The 17933-nt window shown below is 30.1% G+C and overlaps 6 protein-coding genes across 10 annotated transcripts; 2 read left to right on the forward strand and 4 right to left on the reverse strand.

Annotated features, from left to right (window-relative positions):
• Positions 1-3022: 3022 nt before the first annotated feature.
• LOC126867017 (trimethylguanosine synthase) lies at positions 3023-7928 on the forward strand. Of its 3 annotated transcripts, none has more exons than XM_050621097.1 (8): positions 3023-3277; positions 3823-3958; positions 4078-5921; positions 5993-6239; positions 6294-6906; positions 7059-7190; positions 7248-7546; positions 7658-7928. In XM_050621097.1, the coding sequence occupies exons 1-8, from the start codon at positions 3168-3170 to the stop codon at positions 7766-7768; spliced, it is 3492 nt and encodes a 1163-aa protein (XP_050477054.1). In that variant the 5' UTR covers positions 3023-3167; the 3' UTR covers positions 7769-7928. The 3 variants fall into 3 exon arrangements, with proteins under 3 accessions (XP_050477054.1, XP_050477055.1, XP_050477056.1); XM_050621098.1 differs by having other exon boundaries at positions 6309-6906; XM_050621099.1 differs by lacking the exon at positions 3023-3277 and adding an exon at positions 3288-3714.
• LOC126867018 (zinc finger protein 836-like) lies at positions 7580-12074 on the reverse strand. Of its 3 annotated transcripts, none has more exons than XR_007690134.1 (8): positions 10852-11488; positions 10685-10792; positions 10404-10606; positions 10132-10307; positions 9608-10060; positions 9309-9515; positions 8764-9237; positions 7580-7850 (listed from the first exon to the last, which is right to left on the reverse strand). XR_007690134.1 is itself a non-coding variant. In XM_050621102.1 (8 exons), exons 2-8 carry the CDS (start codon positions 11422-11424, stop codon positions 8873-8875), a joined length of 2085 nt encoding a protein of 694 aa, XP_050477059.1. In that variant the 5' UTR covers positions 11425-11493; positions 11819-12074; the 3' UTR covers positions 7580-8872. The 3 variants fall into 3 exon arrangements, 2 of the variants coding, with proteins under 2 accessions (XP_050477059.1, XP_050477057.1); XM_050621102.1 differs by adding an exon at positions 11819-12074 and having other exon boundaries at positions 7580-9237; positions 10852-11493; XM_050621100.1 differs by adding an exon at positions 11731-12074 and having other exon boundaries at positions 7580-9237; positions 10852-11493.
• Positions 12075-12312: 238 nt separating this feature from the next.
• On the reverse strand, positions 12313-13778 carry LOC126867020 (leukocyte receptor cluster member 1 homolog). Its single transcript, XM_050621103.1, has 3 exons — positions 13633-13778; positions 13454-13553; positions 12313-13375 (listed from the first exon to the last, which is right to left on the reverse strand). The coding sequence occupies exons 1-3, from the start codon at positions 13653-13655 to the stop codon at positions 12575-12577; spliced, it is 924 nt and encodes a 307-aa protein (XP_050477060.1). The 5' UTR covers positions 13656-13778; the 3' UTR covers positions 12313-12574.
• Positions 13779-13827: 49 nt separating this feature from the next.
• LOC126867024 (small nuclear ribonucleoprotein F) lies at positions 13828-14657 on the forward strand. Its single transcript, XM_050621110.1, has 2 exons — positions 13828-13997; positions 14261-14657. Exon 2 carries the CDS (start codon positions 14284-14286, stop codon positions 14548-14550), a length of 267 nt encoding a protein of 88 aa, XP_050477067.1. The 5' UTR covers positions 13828-13997; positions 14261-14283; the 3' UTR covers positions 14551-14657.
• On the reverse strand, positions 14646-15626 carry LOC126867023 (chromosome transmission fidelity protein 8 homolog). Its single transcript, XM_050621109.1, has 2 exons — positions 15188-15626; positions 14646-15102 (listed from the first exon to the last, which is right to left on the reverse strand). Exons 1-2 carry the CDS (start codon positions 15259-15261, stop codon positions 14775-14777), a joined length of 402 nt encoding a protein of 133 aa, XP_050477066.1. The 5' UTR covers positions 15262-15626; the 3' UTR covers positions 14646-14774.
• Positions 15627-15765: 139 nt separating this feature from the next.
• LOC126867021 (type 1 phosphatidylinositol 4,5-bisphosphate 4-phosphatase) lies at positions 15766-17870 on the reverse strand. The gene is made up of 6 exons (XM_050621104.1): positions 17642-17870; positions 17371-17555; positions 17085-17294; positions 16868-17008; positions 16704-16758; positions 15766-16560 (listed from the first exon to the last, which is right to left on the reverse strand). The coding sequence occupies exons 1-6, from the start codon at positions 17724-17726 to the stop codon at positions 16475-16477; spliced, it is 762 nt and encodes a 253-aa protein (XP_050477061.1). The 5' UTR covers positions 17727-17870; the 3' UTR covers positions 15766-16474.
• Between the last annotated feature and the right edge of the window lie 63 nt (positions 17871-17933).

Below are 17933 nucleotides of genomic sequence, written 5' to 3' on the forward strand. Positions count from 1 at the left end.
TCCTGCATCGCTAAGTATATACATATATATATATTTCGTTCGTGCCTCGTAACATTTCGGTAAATTTATTTAGGCAATTAGGCAATTATTAGGTATTTAGGCAAATAGTTTTGTCTGGTGTTACGTCCCGGAGTTGAACCGGCGCAGAATTATCTCGCGCCGATTTCCTCATGGACATTGCGAGTTTGCAATCTCTTGACCACAGAGGGCACTAATCATACATTTAGTCAGTTATGCGGCAGGACGCTTGTACGCCAATCATGGCTTAGCATCACCTAAAATTTATATTGTATGCTGAATCGTCTATGCAGAAATCCTCGAGACTCTGGCGTGCGTTGTACGGCAATAGTTTCCACGGAATGGGAGAAGACGATACCCTGTGGATTTCTGATGTAGGGGTCATCTGGAGCAATTCTATTTTCTCTGTGACAAACGCGACGATACGAATGTCTCCAATTATCCTGGGCAGCACAACGATTCCCAGAGGGTAGATAGTAGTTCGTACAACTCGCGAAAAATCATTTAAATTTAAATTACAGTTGATTTATTTATATATTGAATTTTTATGGATTCCGTTTAAAAATTATTATCGGATTGTAGTTGATTCATGTAGAAAACCAAGACAATCGTGACGCCGTGGCCAGTCACGTGTATCATTCATAATGTTTATTAAAATATCGCGAAATGAATTAATACATAGCATAAGATTTAATACATTGATATGTAGTTGATTCTAGTACTAAGTTTCAAGTAAATTGTATGCGAAAACATGATAAATCATAAAATTAATTTTAAACAATACAATATCTCATTTAATTTACAAAAATGTTTTCGTTAGAAAATTGGGTATAAATTAAAAATTGATTTCTAATACTCAAATAATAGAAATAATCTTTTGAATTTAAAAAATTGTTTAAGAAGCTTAAAATTCCGTGAAAATGAGTAGAAGAAAATAACATTACTAAATTAATTGTTTCAAAAATGTCAGGAAATATCAGCAATCGGAACGCATAAAAATGAGAAAACATTAAGAATATAGGTAGTATCCTTAGTTACCTCGCGTGAGATGGTCTGTGCGGCTTCCTTCATCGTCTGACCGTCAAGGCCTAAGCACCTAAGATCTCACCATAAACTGAATCTTATTAGCCTTTAATCCTGCAATTATTTTCGGTTTATGGCTGGTCCTTAGAACAGTCCTTAGGTTTATTGCACGTTCTTACAAATTACGGGGAGAGCGGATATTTGTCTAACGGAAAAGCAGGTATTCCCATAAACAATGTCGCCCATGAGACACGTTGGTAGGAGGCTTCTTTCTCCTATCTTCATTCCTAACGTTGGTCATAACCAATGGGCATCGCAGATCGTTACCCTCACTTTCCTAACGAAAAGTGTGAGCAATGAATCCGTTTTCTTCATACAACAAAGACACCCACTCCGAGCTTTCTTCCGTAAGCACACAAGAACGAACTTCATTTGTTCTCATAACTACAAAGCAGTCACTTCATCTCTATACTTGCTCTCTAGACTTGTTCCACAGTACATTCAAGTAACAGTCAAATCTCGTCAGTTAGTTAACACCAACTCGAGTTAAAACACAGTTCAAGGAACAGCAGGAGTCAGAAGTCAAGCAAAATCGCCAAGTCCATGATGGTCAGTCGACAGAAGATACATCATCACAGTCGCCAACATGAAATGAGTCTCAGGTTGTACTCATTCGTAGTTTGTCATTCCACATACGTATTCTTGTATCACATTGAAGTTGTTGGATGGTTGAAAATATACAGGGTGGTTGGTAACTGGTGGTACAAACGGAAAGGGGGTGATTCTACGCGAAAAAAGAAGTCGAAAATATAGAATAAAAATTTTTTGTTTGAGGCTCTGTTTTCGGGAAAATCGACTTTGAATTTTCCGTCGGTACGCGTGCGGTACGTTATAACGGATCTCACTGTAGATCGTTGTCTCGATGGAAAAATTAAAAAAAAAAAATTTTTTTAAAATTTTTATTCTATATTTTCGACTTCTTCTTTCTCGTAGAATCACCCCCTTTCCGCTTGTACCACCAGTTATCAACCACCCTGTATATTAACCTGTTAATATCAGCGTTATATTCATTCAACCACCCTTATTATCTGAACCGAAATACGGGATCGAACGATTCGTGGCGTCGATTAGTCAAATCGTAACGGGAATTTACGATCCTAGTTGACGCGCTTCTTAGAGATCATCACGTATCCCCGCGAACGGTCGAAAGTTCAAATACAGTTCAAAGACTACAATTGAGTAGATACATATTACAGAAGTATAGAATTCTATGCTTTATGCGCAATATGTCTTTTTCTATACCTTATTTGTAATTTCATAAAACAGTTTAGTTTCAATTCAAACCACTATTATACTAAATCGACAATATCGCATGCGATAAGAAAACTGTACAGGAGTCAGGTGATCTCCAAAGCGTGAAAACGAAGAAGCATTGAATGTCATCTCTATTCTGTACCTCTTGTCAATTATCAACGATGTCAACAGGACTAAGAGTATTCTTATCGTTTGTCGATCACTAAGTCGGTTGCAACATTGTCTAGTTCCACATTCTCCCGTTTCTCCCGCTTCTCTCGCGCTGTAGTTTATTTTAATACTGAATCGATAATGTTGCATGTGACACGAAAATGGTAAGGAAGTCGTTACTTCCGAAATCCCATAAGAAAAAAAAGGCATAAAATCTATCCATCACATTCGTCACGTTATTTTTAATGTATCTAACGTAGTCTAAAGACAATTTTTAAAAAATGCTTGTTCTTCATAAATTTCTACATATAATATAATTTATACACTTTGTTCGAGTGGAACAAAAATTATTTAGAAAATATTTAACATTTTTTTTAAATAATACAAAGTAGTGTGTATAATTATGATGTATCTTTAAATTGTAATATACTATCATACTTAATGTACACATGTTTTTCAAAATCAAATGAAACTTAACAAAAAATAGCACTTATCGATTGATTATTAGAACATGATGGTAATCAGGAGCAACTTCACGATGGTGTGCTGTCTAAGAAATGGCGGATTGTTTTTACTCGAGGAAGTTGTAAAAATTTGAGCGTGAGACATGTGGGTGTTGTGACGATTCACGAGCAAATAGTCAATTAAACACTTCTATCGGCATGAGTGACCGCTTTTGGGAACCTTTAGCCGAAGTGTACATCGCAAAACAAGCTGAGTCTACTGACCCTGATCATTACATTTATTGTCTTTGCAGCAGAGTATTTATTCGGTAAATGCAGCTGCAACAGTATGACTCATTTATACTATCGAACATCACAGTTTCATTTTCATATCCTGTACCCCATACCGCGTTTATTCAATTCTTCAAAAATTAAAAATAGTACCATTTTATCGATCAGTGGTGTGACACATGACCTAACCTTGACACCCACTCGAATGAGCTAGGTCACAATGTATTTTTTGAAAACTTAATAATTATTTTCCTTTGTTCAGCTATACATAATAGAAACGAAATAATGTTGTTTTCTTAAAAAATAGAGTTGTATAGAAGTTAACAGTCATTGAAAGTATTTTTTTGTTTTTCTGTTTGATTCTGCGAAATATCGATAATAAACAATTCGTATACCACGTGGGAATTACTTTCTACTTATTAAGCACTGAGATATTGTATCATATTGAACATCTAATTTATATAATAAAAACTATGTAAATTGATTTTTACCATTTTTTATAAGATAAATATAATTAAAGAATAATATAATAACATATATGTTGCTTTAAACTTATGTGAGGTGAATTTTTGTTTACTTTTAGACACCCAGAAGTTTATACTGCCCTTGCTCTAGAAGATGCTAGTAAAGATGAAGATATTGAGAGCGATTGTGTTGGAGAAATGTTAGACCTCCATAAAAGGTCTATTATAGAAACACAATCCATAGAGAAACACGATGTAAGAATGTTTTTTTGTTTTCTATTAGTTATTTTCAGTTAATTCGGTAACATTGGTATCTGTATTAGATTTCGATATAGCATTTGAACAAAAACATATTTTTTCTTCCTTAAAATTAGGAAGAACCAGTGAGCTGTTACTGCAGTGCATCACACACAGACAACAATTATTCCACAGATGAACATGACTCTGTTCGTGATTCGGCTCATCGTCCTACTGCACATTCCCTCACGCAAAAATTGGGCCTGCACCAGTCAGATTCAGGTGCAGACCTATCAGAATATCATGATCAACATGAGGCTAAAAGTATACAAAATCTATTGGCATCTTATGGGAAAACTTTTCAAAATACAGAGACTGAACTGGAAGATGAATTTGACAAAGTGAATGTAATTGCACAGCACCAAGAAGATAAAGATGTAGAATTTAAATGTAAAATAACAAACATTCACTCATCAGATCATCTTGCAGATAACATTGAAATTTTAAGTTATGATCCATCCATTTGTAATGAAAAGGAACTTCATACAGAAAATCCATCATGTATTTTAGAAGACAAAGGTTTTGAGATACATAATATATTTAAAAATGTTTCTTTGAATGATACACAAACTTATAAGGAAGATGTCCAACTTAAGTACAACTGTGACCATAGCTCGTGTGACTATCCATACTATTCTATGTATTCTAAAACTAAGAGTATAATAGATATAGCATGGGAGAAATATTGGTCTAAAAATGGTGAACGTATAATTTGGACAACTTGGATTAGGAAATATGCAGATTATATAAATCCAGAATATTTGCAACAAAATGCTCATTTAATAAGTAATGAAAAGTTAGAAGTGAAAGATACTATTGAAAAATTTTCAGAGCAAAATACATGTTTTCCTAGTCAAGCACACAGAAATTGTGAACTTGATCGCTCAAATTTTGAGGGATTATTTAGCAAAAGTAGTAATGCTGGTAATAATGAAATAAAAGCAAAAGACATGTGTAGTATTAATTTTTCATTTGATGACATAAGCAAGCAAGAGATAAGTGACAAAGAAGCGGAAGATAATAGAAAGAAATTGACAAATTTTGAAGCATCACTGGAAACTGGAGATGGTTGGAATCCATTAAGTCCTTTTAGTATGGAAGAAAGTTACAACCAGCAATCTAATGCGGAAGATGAAAGACTTTTAACAAGGTGTGATTCTATTAACGAGTCAATAGCAAAAACAAATGCAACATCAGATTCTATGACAAATGTCACAAAGATGACTCTTACTAGTTCTAGTTGTGACTCTATTTCTACAAATTCATCTAGTCTCATCAGTTCTGTAACTAGTTCCATTGAAAGCAATATAACAAACACAAGTTCTGATCAAGATAATGATCAGGAATACACACCAGAAGATACTGATAAGTATTGGCAACATTTATGGAAAGAAAATTTCCAAATAGAGTACCAAAATCATTATAAACTATTTATAGAAAAATATAAAAGGGAGCAATCTGAAATTAGAAATCAAAGTTATAGCCAGGAATATAATGATATAGATATGAAAGAGGAAGGAAGTGATGAAAGTATAGACCAAGATTTTGCACAAAGGGAAATAGACACATCTAATGAAATTAATATTCCTGAAAGTAGAAGTGCACCTAATAAAAATTTTTCTTATTCTAAGAAAGATAAGACAAAAAAGAAGCGATTAATTATGGAATCAGTGGGAATGCTCATTCAAAATTTAACGGTAGAAGCAAAAGATAATGAAATTGATGCACATAAAAATGAAAAAATTAATGAAATGGAATGTTCACAAGAAGTTGAACATGATCAAACTTCAACTACAGAAAATGAAAATGGTGCAATTATTTCCAATGATACTAGTGGCAACAATAGTATTCAACGTAAATATTCTAATGATGGAGATGGAGATGAGCCCAATGAAGATAAACCTATAACATTAAAACGGAGGTGCAGTGTAATTATATATGTTTATAATCTGTTAAAATATGTAATATTTATCTATATATCTTTTATTTTAGTCATGAGGCTGATTATGATGACACAGAAGAAGGCCTGGAATCAGTAAAAAAAGCATTTTCATTGATGGGATATACTTTCAACGAAAATTACGAACAATCTAATTTCCAAGGAGAAGTAGTATATAGAAAAAAAAATATTAGGTTACAAAATAGACAATTAAAAATGAAATATTATAAACCCAAGCCAATAAATAAACATATATACTTTGATGATAACGGAGTGGAAATTACTAACACTATAGATAAAGTAAATAATTTTTTTAAAAATAAAAACGTAGATATATAAGTATTTTATCTTTAGTGTTTTGTTTTACAGGTGAAGCATTATTTATCATACTGTCCTGTTTTGCCACCAGCAAAGACAGAATTACAACCCTCTGAAAAAGGTTCCTACACAGCACAATTGACGTCAAGTTCTGATGATGAATGTGATCATAGCCTTAAGTCAAAGTTACAAACAAAACGATTTGTATTTAGTAAACCAAGCACAAGTTCAATAGATTCAGGAGCAGATAAAAAACAATTTGATGATGTTCACGATACCTTAAACGTATTTGATAAACAGGGCAATGTTTTCCAAAGTATCAAAGATAATAATATATACTTTGATCAGGATGAAACAAGCGATTCCACAAAATGTGTACCAGAAAATCAAGTTTTCGAACGAGAGAACTTTGATGTATTAAATGTCAATATGGATATAGATGAAAACTATAGTAACAACGAAATACAAAGTATGAAATTATCAGATGAAGATAGCGTAAAGAAGACGCAAAAGAAAAAACGAAGGAAGCCACCCAAAAGAAATGTAAGCCTGCCAGTAGAAATAGACAATGATAAAACTTTAATGAAATATTGGTTCAAAAGATACCGCCTATTTAGCAAATTTGATCAAGGCATTAAATTGGATCGTGGTATGTTCTATGATATTATTTATATGTATAATAATAAAGATTTGTAATCTTCAAAAGACTAACAGTGAAATATTTTATAAATTATTCGATAATGTGCTTACGAACTTTTAAATTTTTATAATAAAATACTTTTTTTATTCTTTTCTTTATAGAGAGCTGGTACTCTGTAACACCAGAAAAAATTGCCGAGCACATAGCTCAACGATGCAAATGCGATACCGTGATCGATGCATTCTGTGGAGCAGGAGGGAACGCTATTCAATTTGCTTTTACATGTGAAAGAGGTGCGTTCGTTGCGTGTGGGTAATTAGCATAGAAACTCAATATCTTTATTTTTACAGTTTTCGCAATAGATATAGATCCAGCTAAAATCGAAATTGCTCGAAATAATGCTCGAGTTTATGGTGTTGAAGACAGAATAGAATTCATTGTTGGAGATTTTATTAAACTCGCATCAAAGTTAAGCGCAGATGTTGTGTTTCTAAGTCCTCCATGGGGAGGACCTGAATATGTCAAGAATGGAACATTTGATCTCAATAATATTATGCATCCCATTGGTGGTGTAAATTTATTTAATATAGCAAGAAAAATCACAGATCATGTGGCCTACTTTCTACCTAGAAATGTAGATACAATGCAGGTAAATTTTTATAATTCAAGAAGATTCGAAAAATTTCGATATTCTATGTTACTTTACTTTATAATGCACTATACATCAATTGCTTTTATTTATATATATACAAATTTACAGCTTGCCATGTTAGCCGCAGTAGGTGGTGGTGTAGAAGTGGAACAAAACTTTCTTGACAGAAAGCTAATAGCTTTAACAGCTTATTATGGCGAACTGCCCAGAGACTGTTAGTTGTGATACGAGGTGTAATTTCCGGGAAGATCCACATCAGTTGCTTAAAAAAAGGAGCTTCTCACGTTTTATGAATAATTAGCTGTAAATAATAACCTGTATCAATTTGCTTAGGATGTCCTTAAAAACAGTATTTTTTATTTCACTTCACGTTTTTTTTTACAAAATACATATAAAAAGGCAACTGTATTATATGCTATAATTTATATATTTTTTATTTTATATATATAGTTAAATATATTTTAAAACTTTCCTATTGGATTTTTTAAAAATAATATGTTTACATATGTCCACCAGTTACCATTTTCACAAATCTCGCACTTAAGCAAATTGATACCGTAATTCCAATTTGTGGGGACATATTTGTGAAATCCAATAATTAATATACGAAATCTTTTAAAAAGATTTTAAATTGAATCTTCCATAGCAATAAGTATTATTTTTACCTGATGAATAATTAAGTCAAAAATATCAGAGCATTTCTCTTTAGTCCATCATGTAAAATATTATTTTACTCGTATTGTAAACCATACGAGACATTGTAATTTACATTTTACAACGGTTCCCAGATTATTTTACAATTTTTATGTACACTTCTACTAATTTCTTATTAATTATCAATAAATACATTCAAAATCTTAAAAATGTGTTTAAATATATAGTAAATTACATTCTTAGTAAAATTTAAAATAAAATATCTCAAAATTACATTCTTTTAACTATAAAATCTTGTTTCAAGACAAAATAACAATTTTTTGAACAAATATGAACATAGAAACCGTGAATGCAATTAACTGATTGAATGTGCATATGTTCTCATTTCTTTAAAATAATGTACAAAATTAAAATTTTTTTCAAACGAAAACACTTAAATTGTTATTGTTTGTGTTTGCTGATATAGTGTACAATTCCAAAAATAGTATCAGATTTAGAATTTAAAAAAATTAATATATTAATTCTAATTTCTTGTCAAAAGAAAACAAATTGATTCATACCTTCTAAGTAACGTGTGACTAGCATTTCTTCATTTACTTTGAAGTATAAATTTCTAGGTGTTTTCAAATATACAGGAATATTTTAATTAGCAACTTAATATTCCGTATTTCATGTATCAACATTAATAGTTGTTGCGCCTGATTCCTCAGGTTCTGCAGGTATAGTTATACCACCTGTGTCTATACTTTCTTCCTCTTCCCTTGGAATTTTTAAAAAACAATGCATTGTTTCTTCATCTTCTTGTTCAATTGCTGAGTTACTTTTAGTTCTACATTCTCTTGTTGGCAGTGAACCTTCAAGATGTTTTGATGGTATCTGTATTGTAATCGTTTGTGATGTACCGTCTGCAGACGTTGAGGAAGACATTAAATTTGCTTCTAAAGTATCGCCCACTTTTGAAAAGGCACCTAAGCAACTATAAATCAATTGTGCAGCCGCAATATTACCAGGAAAAACTTCGACATTTTCACTATCTGAAAAAGTATATAATTTTATTTTTTTTTATATATCCATTAATTCTATTAAATACAAAATTGAAACATACCTTTTTTTTGCATATTCGCTTTGATTAATCCCTTTTCATGGTCTCTTACATGTTGTATATAACTTTGATTTTTAACAGTTTTGAAAGGACATAGGTCACATGTAAATAAACCAGAAAGTAAAGGATGTCTAGATTTCAAATGATTTTTATAACTACTACTTTGTATTGCTGTATAAGAACAATGAGGGCATTTATAAGGTCTAAAACCTGAAAATATTATTTATACTTGTAATTTTTAAATACATCCTTGTACTATACACATCTTTTTCATCATTTCACATCTTTATTATCATGCATACCTGTGTGTTGCATAATATGACGTCGTAACGTATTGTGATCACCTGTTTTATATTCGCAAAGTTCACAACTAAAGGGTTTGTCACCAGTGTGTTGTCGTAAATGCATTTGCAACATTGCTTTTCTAGCGCTAGAATGTCCACAAACATTACAAACATATGGTCGCAATTTTGAGTGGACTGCTTGAATATGACTCTTCAAGCATTTGGAATTAGCATAAGTTTTTCCACACATATCACATTTTTTTGAAGTATACCACCGCGTTACTTCCAATGTTTTGCGATCCAAATGCATAACTCTATGATTACGCAATTGACTGGCTTGTTTAAAACATTTACCACATTCTGAACATTCATACTCGCGTGTCTCACTATGCACACGCATATGAGTTAAAAGTTTGACCATTGTTGCACTTTTATATGCTTTACATATTTTACAAGTAAATAATCCTATGTCTAAGAAAACACACATAGTAAAAATCACGTTTTAATATTTTATTGTCCAGATATAGATATTAGATACTTACCAATTTGATGCTTTTTCCATAAATGTAAGCTACACTGTCTCCATTTGGTAAATTTCATATCACGGCAAACGCTACATTTAAATGCTGTTCCATTTTGTGATTCCGTATGACAAAGTGCATGTTGCTGCATTGTTTCCTCTGTACAAAATTTGTATGGACATCCTCTATATGAACACCTAGCAAAATATACAATTTAATGAGTAAGTAAAATAGATAATAGATTTAAAAGATTGATATACACGATTGATATAACATAAGAATAATATATATACTTTATGTTTCTTTCCATTAATTCGATCATTTTTTTATTGAGCATATATTCAGAATTTAGAGGTTTTTGAATTTTAACTTGACGTTTTATATCATTACTTTCAACACTCTGTCCTATACACTCTAATAACCCAGAATCTTTTGAATCATCTGTTATATTTTCTTTACCACCTCTATTGGCTCCTGTGTCTGTTAATTGATGATCCTAAAATAAAAAACATTAATATGATATCTTTATATTTACTTTCCTTTATAACAGACCAGATAAATTTTAAATAATTACATTTATCATGTGTTCTTTACAATCTTCAATAGAAGGAAAGCAATTAGAACATTCTCCACACATATATAACAATTTTACTTCATCTGTAATCTTAGATTCTTCTTTTATCTGAAAGATGCAATATCAATGTAAGTATTTGGAGAGAAATAATTAATATTGTAACTCACCTCTATATCCACTTTAGGATTTACATGCGTTTTCTGAAAATGCTGTAATAATTGTGTTTTGTCTTGAGTGGTATAAGTACATATCTTACATTTAAATGCTGTGACAACTTCCACAAAATCATTAGCATTTACATTATGTTTCTCAATTATAAAATTTTTTTCATTTTGACCAGTAATAATTTCATATTGTTCTTGAGAATGTTCATCAATATTTCCAATTACTAATCCTTCGTTGGTAATGTACTGTGGTTCACAATTATCATCTTCTTTAGGTAGCAACACTGTTTTTTCTTGCGATTCATTTTCATCTATTACTTGACTAAAATCTAATTCTTGTAATTCTCCATTTTGAAACGCATAAACCTGACCATCTAAGCAAATTAAAGAAATTGATTCATCATCTTTTTCTACTTGTGGTTCATTTATAAGATTAATTGTATTTTGTTCTTGAGTGGTTGATACAGCTTTTGATATATCTATAGCTGGATCTGATACAGTTTGTAAAATATATCTAGTGCCATTTATTTCATAACTTAAATATGAAGAATCTTCAACACTTCTTTCCTCATTCATGGTGATGATATTTAATTAAATCATACCGTTATAAAATTCTTGACGTTTAAATTAATAGTAACATCTTGTCTGTAATACAAGTATAATTTACAATTAATTAATAACAAATATTTATTTCCACCTATTATACAAGGATTCTAAACATAACTAACAAAGCAAAATTTGATATTGTTAGACATAGAAACTAGAATATATATCCAATAATATACTAATATTCTCGCACGGAGATTTTAAGAGTACATATATATAGCACAGTCTATTCAATAACACAATATTCAATATTTATTTACTTGAATTATACATTACCTGTCTAATATAAAATTTTATAAACTACACTAAACGTATGCATCACTATATTCAAAGTATACAAAATAAATGAATTATTTATAATTACATTTTGAAATGCCGATATTTGTATAAATTAATGAAGAGGTTATCTTAAGGTCGATTCGTAACATGACTTAAAAATGTAATTCTTCTAACAATAATTGAAGTTAAGCTGTTATATTTTAACGACGTAAAATAAAAGCTTTCACAAATTATCATTTCTCCGTAATTAAGTATATTCATAACTGTTCAAATTCGAAAATCATGTTACGCGAAAGTAACTCGCGCGTTCTATGCGTCTGGTTCGAGATTTCAAAATGGGGCTTCAAAATTTTGAGCGGAAATATTTAATATATATACAAGGAGAGAATATTACTTACGAGAAAATTATTTAAGTCAAGTGATGAACAAGAATACTGAAAAAATGACATAAACGTCAAATTTTAATACATTATCCATGAGATCCGTGATATTCCACCATCTTGCATCACGTCATACCGCGAAATTTAGCACAATCTAGTAAAACGAGGGATATCTGATATTTCATTTGGCAATAATTTAAAATTCATTTTTTTTCTTTTTTATTTGTATTTTATTGCGCTTTATAAAATAGTACTATTTAAGAAATATATATATATATCATATTGTGTTATATTTTATATTTTACAAATGACTTAATGTATTAGATACTAAGCATAGATGTTATGAAATTTTATACAAATATCTACATATGTATATGGATGTTTACATAATTGTAGTAATAATGAATATTAGCACAATAAAAGAAATACATGTAATTATAAAATAAAAAGCAACTTACATTTTACTGTTCTCTCATTGGATGTACACTAGGAGTTCTTTCAGCATTTTGTCTAGCAATTTCAGGGAAGAACTGTGAATTATATTTTTGTTTTATAATGGGTTTGGGAGGAGTCTTTGGTGCTACTGTTGGAACTGGATCTCCTCTCAATTTAGCCAATAAAGCTTCTGTCCTTAATTTCTCAGTTTGTTCTCTTAACAATCTCTCTGCTCTTAACTTTTCTACATCTATACTCGGTTTTTCTACATTTTGTCTTTCTTTATTTTTATGTTTCTTATGTTTTTTAGATTTTTTATGTCTGTGTTTTTTCGAAAATTTTTCGTGATCTGAATCATCACTTTCATCTGAATCATCTCTTTTCCTTTTAATAGTTTCTGTTCTAATTTTTATACATTTTTCTATAGAGCCAGATCCCATTATATTTAAATATTTCTTTATATCATGAATGGGATCATGTAATGTCTTCTTTTCAACTTGTACTTCTACATCCTTTCCTGTGTCTCTCAATCTTTCAGGTAACTCTTCATACCAATTTTTCCTACCTGTTGCTTCATTAGTATCTTGTCCAAGATATGTAAGATATCCAATCTGTTTCTCATACTTTTCTTTTTCTTCCTTTTTTTCTTTTTCATGTTCTGCATTAGGTTTATTATAATCAAGTTTTCCTTGTTCAAGTTCAGCAAAAAAATTAACATGATCCCATTTTGAAGATGAGGCATCTGTATCACTTTTCAATGCTTCTGTTCGTCCATCGTATTTTGCTCTGGCTTTCTCTCTCAAAAGATTAATTCTAGCTTCAGTTTCCTAGAAAAGTATTTCAAACTCCATTGATTACATAAGCAATGAACAATTAGCTTCTGTTTTATTCTTATTCATACATACTGCTTTTTGAATTCGTTCCTGTTTAAGTCTTTCTTCTTCTGCAGCTTTTGCTTCATCACGTCGTACACGAGCAATGTTTTCCTTAGTACGTACATGCCACCTAAAAGGAATAATTTTTATAATTATTTTAATGTACCTAAAGAAAATATTCATTATATACGAATTCATTTTAATTATACCTTTTCTTTGGTAAAATGTTCATTTTTAAAGTGTAATTACTTTTAATGAAAAACACAAATTCTTTATTGAAAACAAATTAAAATTAGATATCCTTATAACTCTATTTATTTTTAATTTTATTAATAGATCCTTTTAATAAATCGTGTTAAATGTATATAAATGTATACAGATAATAATCGTGTATTTTGATAGAAATCACAAATTACTACAAAAGTTTTGATAAATTTAGGTTATGTGTTCTAAGAGCGTGCGCCATTTCTGATTCTAACAACACAATTGCACGCTGCTTCAAATTCTAGCGTCTTGTTTTTATAGGACTTATAAAAAATTCGGAGAGTTTTCTATTTTATCATTTTTTAAATATGTAAGTACAAAATTTTCATCAAAAATAACAATAATTTCACAATTATACGATACATAAGTTTTTAATATATTCCCAATATTTATATATATAAAGTTAACCTCAACATTTAATATAATTGTCAAACAGTATCTCATTTAATTTAATTTTTGCTATTATGTATTATATTTGCATATATATTTTAGGTGATATATCTATTTATATTTATTGAAATTGTTGTTTTAAATATTTATAACAATATATGCACTGTGTAATATATTTTGCAGAAATTAAGGAAAAATACTACACAATGGCTGCAACAATGCCAATAAATCCAAAACCATTTCTAAATGGTTTAACTGGAAAACCAGTTATGGTAAAATTAAAATGGGGCCATGAATATAAAGGTTATCTTGTTTCCGTCGATGGATATATGAATTTACAATTAGCTAATACAGAGGAACATATAGAAGGAAATTGTACTGGCAACCTTGGTGAAGTCTTAATCAGATGTAATAATGTAATGTATATAAGAGGCGTGGAAGAGGAAGATGAAGAAGGAGAAATGAAGGACTAGTTCCCATAATGTTTATAAATCAATTTAGGATAATACTTTTTATTTTTAAGTAAGATTAAGTACAATTACGTAAGACTAAAAATTAATAAAGCAAATTGTTTTTTAAACCTATGTAAATTTATTTATCAGCAACAATACATTCATATTTATATCACAATAGTTTATTTCAATAGCACAGTGTACCATAAAATTACACCAATAAGGTACAATATTTATACATATGTTTAATGACATTTTGGGACATTTGTTACAATAGGTTTTGGCCTAGACTTAAAAATTAATTTCTTCTTTACAATTGCTTTAATAACGTATGCCGTTTTTACTTCGGAAGTATTAGCTGTATTAGTTTCCTCATTCTTTTTAACTAAAACTGCAAATGGTTTTTGAAGCGCCATTTCTTTTCCTTGTAATACATGAATGCCGATTATAAGTATAGGTGTACCAGATTTTGTAAAGTGTAAATCTCCGATATATACATTCGTAATATTCACGGAATTAAATTTTAAATCACCTTGTAACTCAACAATCGCCCATTCCTCACATTCACCATCTCTAAAAAAATAGCAAAAAAGCACTTTTTATTTGTGACAAATATAAAAATAATCAATATTTCTGAAACTTAAGTAATAAGTAATACTTTTTTATTGGTACGATCATACTGAGTTTTGGCGGTAAGTGGTGTTTACACACATATGTATGTGAGATATACATATATGCATAACTAAGTATGAGTAAAGTTACTAGAACATGAAGTATAAGCTTAGGTCGAGTTTGCACTAAAAAATGAAACAAATATAACTACAATTTGTAACAATCACTATTTATTGTCAGATAATTAGGTTTAAATTTTAAACAATGGTTTTAGATTGCAAATATTATATGATGTATGTAGTATTACATAAATAATTTTCTGGATTGGAATGCCATTACAAAACAGAAGTAATAGCTTTGCTGTTTAGTAATGAATCAATCAATTTAATAATATTACATATTTCATATACTTATATCTTTTAAAATAATATCTTGAGTAATAAAAATGTTACTGGAACATTTATAATATCAAAGTTTCTAATTTCAATCTCTTTTATCTAATATATTATGTCTGAAAAATGCGACAAATTTAAATGTTTGCAACTATTTGTTAACCAACACTTGAATAAAATTACATTCCTAAAAAATGATATCGTTATAATTCAATAATTTAAACTGCAGCAATGGTAATAAAATAGTAAAGTTCAACATATGTATTTTATATAATTTTACTTGCATGTCAAATAATACATAAACCCAAAAACGTCTGTCAAACGATATCGATTTATAATTTCTTCTTAAAAAGATATTTTTATTCTTTCGTTATCTGACAATGCAAGTTCGTAATTGCAAACACAATATATATAGCTGTATGTATAGCTGCTTACAATTGGAATATTCATGCAAGAATGTTTTATTTGCATATATATCTATGTATGTATATATGTGCATTTTGTATATTTACTGTAGATGTAGAAAGCATATTTTCATTAGTATATTCTCATTCAAATATGAAAACAATATAATGGGGTTGTTGTCTTGGTCCTGTGCTTGACAATATAAAAGTGCAGAGGAACAATCCTTTGTTTTTTAAATGGATACCCCAACTTCTAGTACTTTTTGATATATTACCTTATGTGAGAAAATGTCATACATTACAGTTACACATCCTCTTCATCCGTAACATGTACATTTGCATATGTATATGTAAGAATATTACTCATTACTAGCAATATAAACTTACATATGCATGTGTAAGAATGTACCAATTGTCCTATAAGGACTTGTATGTCATTTTATTACTATAAACATTTGATCTAAATATATTATTATACGACATAGATGTTAGAGGAATTGGTTTTAAAATATTAGCAACTGATTGTCATTTAGGGTATTACATTGGACCTTCTATCATACTAATTTTCATTGTACAATAATAAATGCTGCGTCCAAAGCACAAAAGTGCCAAGAGAAATGCACCTGAAAACAAAATTTTAAAAACAAACCTAGTAAAAAAGACAACTTATTACTTGAATAATATGTAAATGTAAATAAATGTTTATATGCAAGAAGTTTATATATTCAATTAATAATTCAATTTGAACAAATTTTATTATACTCACCAACATAAGCTACATAAATTCCACCACTAGTTTTTGCATATGCATGTGTTCCAACCTGAAAATAAAGTGGTATAAATTGTAATCTGTTTTAAAATATATCTAAATTACCATAAATCTTCATTATGTAATTTTTTTAATATATCAGGTGTTATAAAAATACTTACAGTCACAGCTATTGCAATTACTAAGGCTATTAATCCAACAATAGTGAATGCAATACCTCGACCTCTAGCAAAATCTGGACCAACAGAAGATATTTTTCGGCAATGTGGACATCGAGCCAAAGCATTATTTAAGGTATTAAACTAAAGAATGTAATAACATATATATTAATTATTAAGATATTTCAATCATATAAAATGTTCTTATGTAAATCCTTACCAAAAATGTGTCATGACAGTGACCACAGCATACCCTACACATTCCAGGCATAGATAAAACAGGTGGTGTAATTGGGCTTGGAGCAAGATTAATAATACGTTTACAGTTTGGCCTTGGACAAGCAATACGTTGTGAAGAACTCTTACATATTAATAAACAATTACATGGGCAACGGACATATTTCTTTCCAGGAGGTGCATTTCGTATGGGCTAAAAAAGTGATTTATGGCTTTCATTTCCGATATGAGAATGAACTCCAGTGAATTAAATTACTTTGATAACATACTGTAGCTTCATTACATTGACAGCATTTAACAACATGTTGATCTCTTTTACCAGAAATATCTATCATAGCTTGACAAACCCTACAAGTGACCATAGGCTTGCCACATTGACTACTTGATTCGTATGGAGGTGGCACTTCATCAGGACCTATTGCAGATACTGTACTAACAGTCGATTCCACTTCATCTAAAGTAAAATGTAGTAGAGGTAACCATAAGCAATCGGATTAAACAAACTTAATTCTTCCGTGATCAAAATCGAATATTATTTACCAACGAAATCGCTGCCGTGTGAACTATAAGTGACATTTTCATTTTTTAACAACGGCTGTCGTTCGCCCTTCTTCCCGTCTCCCATGTCGATCTATTAATTTACCCCTTAATGACAACAATTTATTTCAAGTATTGTTTGACAGTACTCCCGGTGCTTCGATGACAAGGATGACAAAATAAAAATTTTTCTAACACCCTGCGTGGTTCTGTCTGTTCATAGAACAGAAACTATTCACCGAAACGAGATATACATTGGTTTCAACATTACGGATCTTTAATGGATTGGTTTAGG

The sequence above is a fragment of the Bombus huntii genome, chromosome 6 (assembly GCF_024542735.1).
Source record: "Bombus huntii isolate Logan2020A chromosome 6, iyBomHunt1.1, whole genome shotgun sequence".
In the NCBI taxonomy this organism is placed as follows: Eukaryota; Metazoa; Arthropoda; class Insecta; order Hymenoptera; family Apidae; genus Bombus; species Bombus huntii.

Excerpts from the sequence above, each read along its gene's own strand:
- LOC126867017 (XM_050621097.1), top strand. The coding sequence starts at position 3,168 with ATGAGTGACCGCTTTTGGGAACCTTTAGCCGAAGTGTACATCGCAAAA. Across the intron at positions 6,907-7,058 it reads AGGCATTAAATTGGATCGTG|AGAGCTGGTACTCTGTAACA; the intron begins GTATGTTCTATG and ends TTTTCTTTATAG. Across the intron at positions 7,191-7,247 it reads TGCTTTTACATGTGAAAGAG|TTTTCGCAATAGATATAGAT; the intron begins GTGCGTTCGTTG and ends TTATTTTTACAG.
- LOC126867018 (XM_050621102.1), bottom strand. The coding sequence starts at position 11,424 with ATGAATGAGGAAAGAAGTGTTGAAGATTCTTCATATTTAAGTTATGAA. Across the intron at positions 10,308-10,403 it reads TTAATGGAAAGAAACATAAA|GTGTTCATATAGAGGATGTC; the intron begins GTATATATATTA and ends ATATTTTGCTAG. Across the intron at positions 10,061-10,131 it reads ATGGAAAAAGCATCAAATTG|ACATAGGATTATTTACTTGT; the intron begins GTAAGTATCTAA and ends GTGTTTTCTTAG.
- LOC126867020 (XM_050621103.1), bottom strand. The coding sequence starts at position 13,655 with ATGAACATTTTACCAAAGAAAAG. Across the intron at positions 13,554-13,632 it reads AACATTTTACCAAAGAAAAG|GTGGCATGTACGTACTAAGG; the intron begins GTATAATTAAAA and ends TATTCCTTTTAG. Across the intron at positions 13,376-13,453 it reads AGGAACGAATTCAAAAAGCA|GAAACTGAAGCTAGAATTAA; the intron begins GTATGTATGAAT and ends ATACTTTTCTAG.
- LOC126867024 (XM_050621110.1), top strand. The coding sequence starts at position 14,284 with ATGGCTGCAACAATGCCAATAAATCCAAAACCATTTCTAAATGGTTTA.
- LOC126867023 (XM_050621109.1), bottom strand. The coding sequence starts at position 15,261 with ATGTATATCTCACATACATATGTGTGTAAACACCACTTACCGCCAAAA. Across the intron at positions 15,103-15,187 it reads ATGATCGTACCAATAAAAAA|AGATGGTGAATGTGAGGAAT; the intron begins GTATTACTTATT and ends CTATTTTTTTAG.
- LOC126867021 (XM_050621104.1), bottom strand. The coding sequence starts at position 17,726 with ATGGGAGACGGGAAGAAGGGCGAACGACAGCCGTTGTTAAAAAATGAA. Across the intron at positions 17,295-17,370 it reads GTCAATGTAATGAAGCTACA|CCCATACGAAATGCACCTCC; the intron begins GTATGTTATCAA and ends TCACTTTTTTAG. Across the intron at positions 16,759-16,867 it reads TAATTGCAATAGCTGTGACT|GTTGGAACACATGCATATGC; the intron begins GTAAGTATTTTT and ends CTTTATTTTCAG.